Raw genomic sequence first — 14,545 nt, forward strand, 5'->3', positions numbered from 1 at the left:
TTCGTGTCTTGTGTTCACTCAACTTCCACTTTGGATCACAAGCTCCTGGAGGCAGGGTCAGTTTTACTTCCCTCCATGGCATACCTAAATGTGCATCAAGTAAATAGACCTAGATAAATTCATGTTGATATCCTGGAGGAAACGGAGTTTGATTTGAGTCTGGATTTCATGACAGGTGCAAGACTTGCAGGTTCTTAAGGAATTGTTGCTTGTGACCTTGGCCTCTCCTTGGCAATCACACTCACAGCACCTTTTGGAGAAAAGGCATCCTTAGAGTGACGGAGTGCTCATTAGAGAAGAGAGGCTCAAATGCAAAGACAGACTGCTGCCTGTCCTTGTTAGGAGAGACACAGACCGGGATAATAATAATAAATAGGTATGTGTCACAAACCTGCCTGCGTTTGCTCTTACTCCTGCATTTTGTTCTCTAGGAGCAGTGCAAGCAAACTAAGATCCAAACACCCAGGGCTTATCAACTCCATCCCCCCACCACTCCACACACACACCCACACACACACATAGACACAAATCACCACCACCATCACCACCACATCACACACACACACACACACACACACACACACACACACACACACACCAGGAAAGTCCTCCAAACGCAAAGCCTGCTTGTGCTCTTCTCTTCAACTCCCTAGCCTTGGCTATACACATTGGTCAAGTCGTTTCTGGGGAATGATGCACCTCTCCTGGCCTCTCCCTACTCCCTTTTAGCCCAGTAGTCAGTCCCTAGTGCAACAGCAAGGCAGGCACATTTTGATGCATGTGCACGAGTCTAATCATCGGTAACTTCACTCCCGTTTAACAACATTACATCGTGTGAACAAAAAGTCACAGCTCCGCTCCGTGCTCACTATGCGTTCTGGTCAATCATGGTAACAAAAGCAGAATATCTCCCTGTTTAGGGAAAAGATGGGAAGCACAGCTTTTCTGCAACCCTCCCGTTTTGCAAAGCTTTCCCCTTTCCAAGTGTTTCCTCTTTAATTATGACCTGTTTCCCCTCCCTCTTCCCCCCGCCCCAGCTTCTGTGAAAGGAGCCCTTCTGTCACTCGTCACTCGCTTGCTCGCTCGCCCGCTCGCTAGCTCGTTCGCTCGCTGTGGGAGGAGCCCGCCAGAGGAAGCCGTGTGCCTGGGATGCCAAGAGCCAGAGAATGGATCTGCTCCGAGTGGGGACATTGCTGAGGATCCCGGCTTCCCGAGGCGGCTGAAAACAAGCATTTGGTTTCGGCTGCCTGCCGATACACGGAGACACAACGAGACCTAAGCGGACCAGAGGAGGGACAGACCCGCTGACAGATAGATGGTCGGCGCGAACCTTGGAGGACCGGCGGCGGAGGCTGAGCACCGCGAGCCCAGCCGCCGCGCTTGAAGAGAAACTAACTGTACGCCCAAGTTGCCCCGCCGGCTGCCCGCGCGCTGAGGAATGAGACCTTTCCAGCTGGATTTGCTCTTCCTCTGCTTCTTCCTCTTCAGTCAAGGTAGGAACCCGGCGCGCCGGAGTTGGAGCAAAGTCGGCGGCGGCGGAGGAGGAGGAGGAGGAGGGCGCGGGAGGCTGAGGGCTGAGAGGTGGGCAGGCTCGGGAACTCGCGCTGGCTGCGGGTCTCTGGTGCGGGTGCCGGCCCAGCGGCAGTTAGTAGCGTCGCTTCTTTACGTTTGCAAATGTAACAAAATGGTACTGTAGGTTTCCCTTCGGAAGGAAGGGGCTGGGAGAACAAGGAAGCCTGCACTTTCTCGTCTCTCTTGTCCATGTCCAACTCAAACTCTCCGATGCATGTAAGTTCTTTATGCACCCGGTATATTAATTAGGTAGTATCCGTGTGGCCAGGCCATGCGGAACTTCTGGGTGCCTGCTCGCCTTCATAGCCAGGTAGGAAAAGGGGAGCCTGGCGTAGGTGGTGATTTCAGCTTCAATAAGGTCTAACTTGCCCGGGTGTGTTTAAAGCAAATGTGCGAGGTCTGCACAGTTGCAGAAAGGGATGCGATTAAGGAACGTACTGAGGCGGGGATTTACAGTGACTAGGGAAAAGAAAGCTTGTAAAGAGTTACATTGAATGTCGCCGGTTTCCCTGAGCAAGGCTGAATTCTGAATCCTACCAAGCACTGGATTAGGTGTACGAAATGGAATTTCGCCCCTGGTGCTGATTGCTTCCTTTCTGCAGCCTAGCAGGTGGACTCTCCAGAAAGAACTTTGCTACCTCTGGGCTCCTTGCCACTGAGAGTCATGGGGTTGGTCATGGTGGAGGGAGAACTAAGCGCCTACTTAGCTAAAGGCATCAACAGTCACCTGTGGAATTGAGACTGAAGGGACAAAGTAAACCCGTTCCTTCCCACTCTTTTGGGATGCCAATACCACCTCTGCCATCTGAGGCAGCATGTGTGCCTGCCTGCATGGCTCTTGGGAGGGACAGGACTCTCAGGAAAATCCACAGCAGAGGAGGTCCATCTGTTGATTAAAGGCAAGGTAAAAGTTTTTGAGAAAGCAGAACATCACCATGGGTGGCTGCCTTTGCAAGCAAACAGTGTGTGTCCCTGGCTTCTCTTCTCAGGAGAAGCCAAATATATATAAAACCAGGCTTCCTTCTCTCTTTCCCTGGTCCCTGTTGTCACTGTAGATTTCCCCGCTTATCCATGGAGTTCAAACTTTGCAGTTATCACTCTTGATTAAACTCGAGGGACCCCCTTCCCCTTAGAAGTATGTATAAAGTGTGTCTATCAGATTTATAATGAGTGTGCCCTCGTGCACACACACACACACATACACATATACACATATTCATATGGGTGTGTGCATCTCCCCAGGACTCCCTTCAGCAACATGAAGGCAAACAAACAGCCTTTGCACAAAACTTCACACCAGATGAATAAGAACCAACCCATAATCCTGACTACCAACGGGACGTGTGCACACTTGAATATGCCCACTCCTCACACACATTCTTGTTTGCCTCTTAACTAAGTCACTTGGGAAGTTTCCTGTAGAATTTTTGAGAAAAGAAGAGGACCTTCCAACACACACACACACACACACACACACACACACATACACTTGCATGAGAACCATGTCTTTTGTAATTTTGGAAGCTTGGTCAGTACTTTCTCAGATTGGTATGAACAGCCTATAGGTTTCTATGTGCCTCTCTGCCTGATTGAATCAGTATAGAATGCGTTTGCCCCTGTGCTTGTTCCATTCTCAGTATCAAGCTACCTCTTGACTGCCTCATATGAATCTTTAAATGTTTACCTACTGAGGGTAAATGCTCTCTCTTCTGTCCATTCTTTACCCTGAGGGCAGTAGAAAGAAACCACAGCCCCATGAAATCTGGATCATCTCCATATTCTTGGTGTTCTCAACTTGGTTTACAATGTCCAACCATGGATGTATATGTATAGCCCATAGAATTCCAAAGCAGCCTCGGAAAGTCTCTTGAGAACGGAGCAGAGACAGGCAATCTAAGCTTCCTGCTCTGAATGCCAGAAGTCATGAGTGTAGGAACACCACCGTACAGTTAAGAGGGAAGACTTTTGATTGGTTCACTGCAATGTGATAGTAAGATCTTTTTACTTGATTCCTGAAAGCTTAAATATATATTACGTTTATCTACTTATTTTTGGGTGCCTGCTCTCAAGAGGGTGGATGCAAACATGCATACGTGAAGGTCAGAAGACAACTTGCAGAGTTAGTTGTCTCCTTCCACTGTGTAGTTTCTAGGGATGAGATTCAGTTCTCAGGGCTTGGTGTCAATCATGTTTACCCTCTGGCCTTAATTCACGTTAAAAATATGGGTGTTGTATGGAGTACTGTAAATTCTACCAGAAGATTCTGTGTGTGTGTGTGTGTGTGTGTGTGTGTGTGTGTGTGTGTGTGGTGTGTAGCCTAGTACCACATTGTACCTACTGTCATGCATTGCTTAAATTATTAGATACAGCAGGTCTACCTTCAACAGGACATGGAAGGACTAGCCCACAGGATTCTAGGGGGAGAGGGCCCCCACTGCGATTTCCTAACCAAGGAGTGAGGTTGCAACCACAATGAACACGCCCTCTACACAGAAACCCACAGAACCACTCACCTGAACTCTGCCTTCTATACACTGAACCCTCTGGATGCTTTCCCTCAGAAATGTATAAAGGGTCAGGACAATCCTTCACTCAGAGAGAACAAGGAGCCAGGGGTCTCATTAGGACTGTATATGGCATGCTGATGACATGGCCATCTGCTACCCAGCACTTCTCCCAGTGGGGATGTGCGTCTTCTTGGAGTTCTGAGAAAGTAACTCTCATAATCTTTTTCCCAGAACCCAGAGCACCCCAGTGTTGTGATATTTTCATTAGCATGTGGGTAAATTCCTGTATCTCAATCATCTTTGCCCTCCTGAATTTTTGACTGATTCACCTTTAGTTTATTCCGCAACCCTTGAGAGACGGCAGAGGATAACAGTTGATGTCAGTAACGTCCTGCCTCTTCTAAAGTTTGGACTGCTAACGTAGACTGAGATCACCTATTTCTTTCTTTCATAAGGTAACAGTAGAAAGGCTAAGGGACAGTCCCCTGTTCCGGCCCTGCCAGTGTCTCTGGGTTTGGTTCCTGATATGGCATGGAGAGCTGCCAGCATATGCTGTTCAAGAGTTTCTCTCTTGCTGGGGATGCCTCTCCCCTCAGCTGTCAGGATGGCCATGCTTTGTATAGAGAAAGATAATGTCACAGCACAATTTGCCTCCCACAGAGAACCGGTATGTTCTGCCCCGGGGTGAAGAAGAACTGATTCCCTTGTCATCCATAAACTTAGAACTTGCTACATTTTTTCCCTTTATTATTTCAGTTCACCACAGCTATTTCCTTCTATGCCCTCCTTAATCTTCCAACCTCATTCCGTCTACCCTGCACATACACATCTTAGGTGACTTTGAAGGAATAGGGTCTCAGCAGGACTGAAGACTCCCTGCTTCTCTTGCATCTTTGGTTCTGAGACAGTTTGGGCAATGTTCAGTGGTACAGACATGGTGGCTTCTACTACACATGCTCAGGAAAGAGTGTTTTCTCTGTGTACTGGCATTCCACTTTGCATTCCCAGAGGGTCTTGTCCTGTCCAGTGATGGGATGTTCACAGGATTCTGACTCTGCCCTACCCAGAATGCATGTTTGCTTTGTCTATGCTTCTTGCTGTTCCGAACATTTGGAGTAAAAATAAACTCACATTTTACCTGTGAGTAGCATCCCCTACCGTAAGATCTGTCTGGGATCTACCTCTTTAATAGATGCTCTCATGATGATCAGGACACATCAAAAGAAGAACCAGGTAGCCATTGGATGGCAGAGTTATAAGACAACTTGAATCTCCAAGGAAACAAAAAAAAGCATCAGATAGAGGGTGAAGAGACTGGGTGAGGAGAGCTGCCCTGGTGCAGGAGCCATAAGGGAAGCAAAAAGCATGGGAGGAGAGAAGCAACTGCAAGAAGCTCAAATTTGCTAAGAGCTCACATGGGGAAAGAAGGGACGAAGAGGAGTTTGAGTAAGAGCACAAACATGTCAGATAGGGCCCCCCAAAATGAAGTGTAGAGAAAAGAGGTTCAGTTCAGAGGAGAATCAGAAAAATAAACTGTGAGCGATCAACTCTAGGGGTACTTAACTCTAGGGGTACTTAACTCTAGGGGTACTTAACTCTAGGAGTACTTAACTCTAGGGGCACTTAACTCAAGGAGTACTTGTCTTCACCCAGAATGAAAGATGAACAAGCAATGAGTATGAGCCTCCCTACTGCCGGTGCTTCAGTGGCATGGCATCTAGAAGAGGAAGAATCACTTCTTTTATCTTGAAAGGTCAGAGCACTACTGCCAAGTGGGACTGCTTCTTTAATAAACCATCTGGGTGGGGAAATGGGACCTGTCTGTAGGAGATGGGGGTGGCTTCAGTGGTTGCTGCCCAACAGGGAACCCTCAGATCTACTGAGGAAAGAAAAGACGCTCCCCAGGGCCACTGGGGTGTGTGTTGAGGGGATCAACCTCTGAGCACTGAGAGGATGCCATGGGTACAGGAAGGAGGATCTGGCTCAGAGCATAGCAGCAGTGAGCTAGGCATTGTACCAAGGAGCAGCCTTGCTTGTATGTGTGCCTCTGTTGGTGGAAGCCAGGACCAGCAGGAGATGGGGTGGAGCCATGGATTAGGCCTGAAGATGCAATTTTTCATTTTTGTTTAGCCCAGTAGGGGTGACTTAGGCAGTATTATATTGCAAACCCAAAAAAAGCACATGAATAATCCAGAGTGAATTCAAGAGATTTCAATAGCAAAATAATAACAATACTAATGATACCTTTGATTTGTGGAGTACTTTTCTTCCAAGGAGATAAAAAAGATAAACTGTTTTGGAAACAGGAGCGAGAAAAAAAATAAAATTGCCTTTGATGGAGAAGTTGAGAGAAGGGCCAAGCATACTTGTTTTAAGGTCTTAATGGAGATGGGAATGGTGGGAGGAGTGAGGTGGGCAAGTGTAGGATCTCAGCTGCAGGCAGCTCTTAGCACTGGAAGATGCTAAGATGATTTCTAGGTGGAAAAAAATTCCGACGTCTTTAAAATCGGGGTCAATCAAGAGGCAGAGAGGCCCTGAAGGTGACGCACGCCTGTTTCTAGCCATGTTCTAACCCAACAGAAGAGGAGTTAGGTGAAATCATGAACATACCTTTACCTATGCTTGATTCACCATGGCTCCAATCCTCACTTCAGCTTATTCTTACAGCCCCAGCTTTTTTTTTTTTCCGAGGCCAATGAACACCCCAGAATTCTTAGAGCCCCAGGATTCCGCGGGGACTGCTGTGCTGGGAGCTGACCACTGCCTGGAGTTTAGTGAGCCATCAATGCTATCTATAAGTGAGAGAGGAGCCTCATACCAGCCAGTGCCCTGTGCCTGGGTTCTCATTGATTCACTTACATTGCAAATAGAAGAGGGCTTTATTTCCAGTTCAAGGAATGAAGTGTGAGCCGACTTCACTGGCACATAGCACTATTCCATATGTCACTGTGTGGCATTTTCTTCTCCTGAGGGGAAATCAGAATTTACCCAGTTAGGTATGTACATCAAGTGAGACTATAGATACTTCTAGATCATTAAAATGCTTCTCTCCCAGGCACACAAGGGAAGATGTGCTCTGCTTTCTACCAGAGCTTTAGTACAGAGCATGACAGAGCTTTGACCTCACACACAGACACCCTTCCAAACCCACTCTGTGCTATAGAGAGAAAGGTCACAGGAAGGCTTAGTGAAGACACAAAAATGCACTTTGATCCACTTCCTGCTTTTCAGAGCTTAGCTTCAAACACCATGCTTAGCATTGCCCCCTTCTCCCCTCCCAGAGGTAATGAGTGAGTATTCTGGCGGTATACTTCCAGAAGTCAGTAAATGTCAATATTGGATAAGTGTTTCCTTTATATCACGGCAATTTAGCATAAGCTACTTGGAAACAAATATCTTCGGCAAGCATACAGTGTTTCAGTGAGTACACAGTCAACACCACTATGAGGATTAAATAAATGTCAGCCTTCTCTGGGTATACTTGGTAACAAGCTTAGGCCTTGGCATAGTGGCCAGCATGGGTGGATCCTGTGCCTTACATAGTTCTTTTGTTGGGGCCCATGTGGGTTCTACTGAGTGGGAGGTAAACAATCATCCAACTCCTTCCTGGGAATACTAGCTAAGGCTGGTCACAGACACTTCCCACATACCCTGGGAGGTTTCTTTTGGCAACTTAGAAGTCTTTACATGCCTTCCTGTACCATTCCACATGTGCACACAGACCTGTCTGTCTGTGTCTTATTGTCAAGGTCAAGCGAATTTGCCCAATTCTGTGATTTCAATGGTTAAAACTAAAACCACTAGATTTCACATGAGTCCATCTTAGACACATCAAGCTGAATAGTCTAGGTGGTTTGCTCCCTTGAGGAAAAGCACTGGATGGCTGTTTCATGTTTAGATTCTTCTCAACTGACACTGACATCATGGGAATTGAAAATAGGAGGGCAAACACACATGGCTTTTACCCTTTCAAATTTTCCCTCAGAAGTTCCATAGGGTCTGATGTCTCAGGGGACAAAGTTGATTGCTCCTTGTTTCATGAGCAAATGGTACTCTGTGATCAGAAGGTCAGCCGTTGGACCATTCAGGTAGCACTTATTTCAAGCCTACTGTGTGGTAGGTGTGACGTCAGAGACTGCTGTGGAGATAGGTGAGGACAGGAAGGTAACACTTCCACAAAGGCTATATAGAATGATGAGAGACAGACCAGGGCATCCAAAAAGGATGTCCAGAGAAGATGTTACATATGCTTGCTCTCACAAGATATATAGGTGTGCTCTGGGTAAAGCATGAAGCAAGTAGTCCAAGCTGTACCTGGGAGTGTGCACCAACAGGAAGACTGAAGAGAATATGGCAGACTCCGCAGCAGAGCCTAGAATGGATGTGTTTGAAATGAGAGAGGAGCCTTGGGGAGGGCAGAGCTGGCTGGCTCATGGTTGTGAATAACATGATACATCTTTTAAGGATGGATTGATAGGATGAAGTCAGTATCTTAAAAAGATGGTTAGTAGCTTAGCATCTGCTGTCCTCTCCATATCATAGCTGTGGGGATTCACTTGTTATTCTTGGTATTCCCTGTACTTCCCTGAGGCGGGAAACTTGTAGAATTGAGTGGAAGTACACTTTCCTCTTTCCAGCTCATCCTTCTTTATGGCTGGTATGTTCAGATATGGGAAAGTGGGCAGTAGAATAGCAATGGGGAACCTAGTTAACTGTTGGTCTCCCCTCCCAAGGGAAGGCAGATAAGGGGTGTTGAAGAGAGCTCAAGGCACCAGAGGCATGACATGCTGAGGATATCTCCACCATGGATGGTTGGAGGGTATGAGGAATGGGATTTAACTCTTTCTGAAGACCCCTGAAGGATTCCAAGACAGAGGAAACACAACATTGAGGAGGAACAATAAGTCAGAAGGGAGGAAGAAGATAAGCTGCCCGGGGCGGGGGGTATTTTGCTGGCAATGTCTTTCTTGTTCTCAAGAAGAAGGCTTTGAGGAAAACAAGGTAACAACACCTTAGATGGCCCTAGTCAGATGTCAGAAGTGCTTCACAAGTCTCCCGTGCCAAGGAAACCGTTCAGGAGCAGAGAATGTGTGTCCTCAGATTTACCCATGTCTTCTATGGCCTATTCCCTTCAGGAACTGATGGCAGCTGGCAGGAAACTCAGTGTCAGGACAAAACCCCCAAATGTCCTACAAGAAGTACCCAGTGGCATTTCTAAAGGTGTAGATATCTGAATGTCTTGCCTGAGGCTTGCCTGTTGAGCAAGACTCTCTTGTGAGCGTTTTCAGAGAAGAATTTGGGATCATCAGCAAGGCAGGAAGCCAACTGGTAAGAAAGGACATGAGAGTGTTCCAGGATTCTATCTCTTAGCAACAACTGGGTCGTTTTGGATAGTTCTTCTAGTAGGTAGATCATGCATTCTAGATCTCTTTGGTACCTAGCAAATTCTTTTGGCCATTGTTGAAGATAATAGTAGTAACGATAGCTCTGTTTGAGTAATGGTGGCTATGATAATTAGGATCTATGCAAATCCTCAGAAATATAGCCCAGAATTTGCACAAATATCACCCCATTTTATCACAATAGCAATGGAGGAAGGTTGGATGCTGTCAGACCCCTAGAAAGCTGATGTCTGACTAAAGTTCTTTCCAGTCTTGTTTTGTGTGGGTTGGTGCTTCTTGAAGAAGCTGGTTGCTTCTGGCTGCTTCAAATCATCAACATAAACTATGCATGAGAAGATCAGATGAAGGGAAGGAGGGAAACCTTGTTCTCATCCCTAATCCCCACCACCACCACCACCACTACCACACCTCTCAGAACTGTAGATAGAATCCAGGGCCTCAGTATGAAAATGCTCTCCTACTAAGCTACATTCCCTGCTCATTCTTATAATTCATGGTAATTATCCTAGTCCAAGCATAAAAGGGGGATTTTAGCTGTTCCTTAGAAAGATCAAGGAGTTCAGTCCCAGAGTTGACCTTCAGAAGGTAACCCAGACTTGTAGTCCCATTTCTTTATGATCCCAGACATATTTCTGAAATTCGCCTTAACCCAAAAGGCTCAAGGTTTCCAGGCCACTGGTCCCTGGGAAGTGGCAGGGTTGAAATGTAATCAAGAAGTTACTCATGTAATTCCTTTGTTCTCTTCTCCACTCCCCTTTCCACCTTTAGGTATCTGTAAATCAAGGAGGTGAGGGATTTTTTTTTTCATAATCAGCTGGTTAAAATATCCTATTTTTTTTTTATCACGTTAGTGTCTAGCCTACTGTTGGGTACCTAGAAGTCTATGAATAAATGCAAAACTATCAGACGAAATATAAGGGCTAATGAAAAGGCCAAGGAAAACAGAACCTGTCATGTCAGTGCACATAAGGATGTTGAGGTACCCAAGCTAGAGTCCCCGGGATGCTTAAAGTTTATTTAAAGCTATTTCTCCAAGGAAGGCCTTGGATGCTCACAAGTCACCAGGGATGCTGCCAAGAGAAACATCCCCTGGCAAGCCACTCACTTCCTGGGCTTCAGCAAGAAACCATCGTGCCCTTCTGTTCTCCAATGCATGTCAGTGCCCATTTCTGTCAGTCACCTGCAAATGTCACAGGTGACTTCACTCTGGTGCAGTGTGACAGTCCACCTGTCACCCTTGGCAATGCTGGGAGCTATGACAGCTTCGGAGTCACACTGGGGTTTAGTTGACTCTCTGGGTAAGTAAGCAGTCAGGGGACAGAAAGTTAAGTATGCATCCAAGTGCTATACAAGAAGGCTCTCATCCTCTGTTGCCTGGCCGCCCTGATGACTAAGGACAAACCACCACTTAATCCCCAGTGGCTAAGTTCCCTATATTGAGGGACTTGCACTTTCCTATGCCTCGGTTGTAAATGCTGGGGTTCACACCATGTTTGCGTTGAACTGCAGCTCTTAGGGAAGCTCGCTTCTGGAGCCATTTTCTTACACAGGGTGCTGAGCCTTTAAGAGAGTCAACTGCGGAGATGGGAGTTAGCAAAACTGTTTGGGGAAATCAGACATACCTTGACGATTGCAGTCCCGAAGTCAGCCTGATGGTGGCAGCAGCCGCGCTTGCAAAGCCAGGAGTGAGCCCAGAGTAAGCTACAGAGGGATGGATGCCCAGTGGTTTAAGACACAGCAGGGCGGCCTGAAGCTGGGCCCTCCCGCCAACCCAACCCACCCAGAAGGGGTGCGGATGAAGAAGTAGCCACAGCTTTCCCTCCCTGGGAGAGGCTGGCCTCTGCTTTCTGGAGCCCACCGGGTAGTGAAAGTAGAATGTTCAGAGGAAATCCTACACAGAAAGGCTAGAGCTATGTGGGTTCAATTAATAATGATCAAAGGGGCCTGGAAGAGCCGCACAAAGCGGAGCGAGCAATTTCGGTTCACCAGCATTTTTCTGCAGTGAGGGCTTCTCCTGAATGTATTGAATTTCAATCCTCCCTAATCGGGGGCTAGCCACAGAAGCTTCGCCTTCCCTGAGCCACATACACTCTATCAGTCCTCTACCCTCTACCCTTCTCCACGGTGCCAACTGCTTCACATCCAATCAGTGTGGGTGGGCTGTTTCCATGCTTCAAGGGAGTTGTCTTATCCCGGGTGTCCGGAGCAGGTTGTTGAGGTGAATTCTGTTTTCATCTCTGGGAAGAGATACTAAATTCGAACGGCACCAGTAGAGGAAACTCACTACCAATTTCATCTGTTTAATAGGGTGTCCTTCCAAGCGAGGGAACAAAATGTCAATGCTGGGTGCTAGAAGCAGGTGCACTGCAGGACAGAGGGTAAGGGAGTGTTGGTGGCCCCACAACTCCTTACCATTGTTCTTTCTATTAACCTCCAATGTGCCAGCTTGTCCCTGAGCGCCGCTCCTCACCCTGCACCTCCCCCCCCAACAAGTTAGTCCACGCATCGTCAACTGAAGTTGTAGAGATGGAATGAAGGAAGGATGGGACCATTGTCAAGGATATACCACAATTTTGCCTGGTCTGCATGACCCAAGTGGCCGGTAGAACTGGTCACTGATGTTGCCCAAAGTCATCGGATGTCATGTGAGCATTCTGTTGATTTAGGTTGTTAGTGGAATTTTCTGTGAGCTTTCCCTAAACCCAAGCCGCTTTCCTCACCTGACTCACCAACATAGCCCATTGCTGTTTTCACTGCAATAAGGTGAGCTGCTACCTGCTCAAATGTCTTTACAGCTGCTGTTCCCAGCCATAGGAGGCAGCAGAGTTAGAGAAAAGATAGTCTTCAGTGAACAGGTAGGTAAACTGGTGAATGGCAAAAAAACATCTAAGCACCTTATGTCAAAACAGAAAGGTTTATGTGTAAAAAAAAAAAAAAAAAAAAAAAGTCAAAGCCTTAATCTGGGACACAGACCATTTTATTCCTAGTATATAGTTTTAGAATCTGATGAAAATATTAGGCACCCTTTCTAAATTAAGATTCACTGTAATGATACCCTGAAGGTAGACTGGGAAAGGGGGAGCAGTAGGAAATGAGCTAGAGCAGTAGAGACCTTGGGATGCTGCAGTCTGGTATTTTTATATTCCCCAAAGCTGAATCAACTGGACCAGCAGTGGAAAGGTGTCCTTGAGGTCTCGGGATCAGGTCCTTTCTTGAGCCTTGCATACATTCTCCGACTTAGCCCCATGGCAACCAAGAGAAGCAGGGATGGCTATACCCATTTGCTAATGACAACAACCAAGGCTGGCAAGTGGCAGGATAGAAGACCTCTAGAGCCCTTTCTTCCAGGCTGTTGGAAAGAGTATCAGTCACGATGGTGCTTTGGCAGCTGTGTGAGTGTCTGTGAGCCAAGCAGCCTAGCGTGGCCTGTGATTCTCCTCTGTAAGGTCTACACTGGATAGGAAATGCTGAGAACATGGAAGGAAACTTCTTCCCTGGCACAAAAAGCTGAGGACAAATGTGAGGAGCATTTCAAGCGGTTGTCCCTCTCTCCCTCCACCAGCCAGTTCCAGTTTAGTTTAACGTTTAGAAAACCAAAATGTTCATTTATTTTAAAAATCTATCATACATACCTCCCCTCTAACTTCCCTTCAATAATTTTTTTTTAATTAAGCTCTGTTTGGCCCCGGGAGAGGGTAGGCTCCTGTTTGCTGTTTTTTGTGAGAATGGCCCTATTCTACACTAAAAGGCATTTTAGAACATCAAAACCAACCCTCCCTCTCTCCCCCTCCCTCCCTCCCTCCCTTCTCTCTCTCTCTCTCTCTCTCTCATCAAGTCTGGAATAGTAAAAATGCCAGGAGACTACATGGTTCTGAAATGATTAATAATGGTCATTAAGAAGAAGTTTAAAAAAGAGAGAGAGAGAGTCTTGGAACGCAGGCGAGCCTGAATGTCGTTCAGCTTACGATTCTCCTCGCTTTGGCTTCAGCAGACAGCTTACCTGGAGTTTGAAATCTCTTTGGAAGATGGCACATATCTGCCTAGGCTATGCTTAAAATCATAATATTGGCTTAAGATGGACACTTATGATAAACTAGTGAAACACGGAAGGTCCTTGAAAGTTTAAAAGCATCTTTAAGATAGAATCGGAGAAAGAATGCATGGCAGATAGATGTTGGCGTGGAAGATATCAAATTCCGACTTTTTATCCTGCAGCCTGAGCCTTTCCCTGGGCCACACAGATGATATCCGAGCTGCACTGTCAGCCAGTGGTTGCCTGGGCTCCAAACCCACACAAGTGCCCCCTTTCCAGGTTTGAGCTTTGATTTGGATTCTCTTCACCAAACCAGGGCAGAAAAATTCACAGATAGAAATTCATGCATTATAGGCAAAAATAATAATAATAATAACATTTTGAGTTAGAATCAAATACCATTCAGAAATCTATATCACCCTTTTCTCTTGGTCGCCTGCTAAAATAATACAAAACCCTACATTTCTTTCCCAGCCTCAGAAGACATTCTAAGATCAATAACCAAATTCATGCCAAGGAAAATGTTTAAAAGTTTTCTACTGTTATTTATTTAGGTTTTAGTTAGATTATAGATTATCCTTTTCTCCCCTGTTATTGATTTTTTTTTTGAACTGATGTGAAATCTATTAGCTTTGCTCAGAGAAAAAGGGATCTGGTGGTGTGGTCACATATTCCTCTACTTGTAGATACAAACTTAACGTATGTGATTTTGGCTGGACACTCTTGGATATGCCAGGCGAATATTACAGCCTTCTTAGGGCTCCCAGCCTCTCTATTACAGTACTTGTCAACATGTAGGCTGCAAGTCAGCTGGTTTACCCGTAGCAGCATCCGGTGGGTAGAAGAAAGAGTTCTCAGGACTCAGACCTTCTAAATCATAGACTCTTGGGTTTGGCCCAGCAAGCTGTACCTTAACATCCTCCCCTCCCCTCATACACACACACATACAAGAGAGAGAGAGAGAGAGAGAGAGAGAGAGAGAGAGAGAGAGAGAGAGAGAGAGAGAGAGAGAGAGAAGGGGGAGGGGAGGG

At 46.4% G+C, this 14,545-nt stretch overlaps 1 protein-coding gene across 4 annotated transcripts in view; it reads left to right on the forward strand.

The window, feature by feature from the left end:
• The first annotated feature begins 1,037 nt into the window (after positions 1-1,037).
• Kirrel3 (kirre like nephrin family adhesion molecule 3) overlaps positions 1,038-14,545 on the forward strand; it is a 555,026-nt gene continuing 541,518 nt past the window's right edge. For 3 of the 4 annotated variants that reach the window (XM_028776179.1, XM_028776175.1, XM_028776176.1), the window contains exon 1: positions 1,065-1,493. Coding sequence is in view for 3 of the 4 variants with exons in the window: in XM_028776175.1 (XP_028632008.1) it covers positions 1,439-1,493 (55 nt within the window). In the remaining variant the exon portion in view is untranslated. Of the gene's footprint in view, positions 1,494-14,545 lie in introns of all 4 variants that reach the window. The other variant, XM_028776178.1, reaches the window with a different exon arrangement.

This window comes from Grammomys surdaster, unplaced genomic scaffold (assembly GCF_004785775.1).
Source record: "Grammomys surdaster isolate TR1022 unplaced genomic scaffold, NIH_TR_1.0 266, whole genome shotgun sequence".
NCBI classification, from domain to species: domain Eukaryota; kingdom Metazoa; phylum Chordata; class Mammalia; order Rodentia; family Muridae; genus Grammomys; species Grammomys surdaster.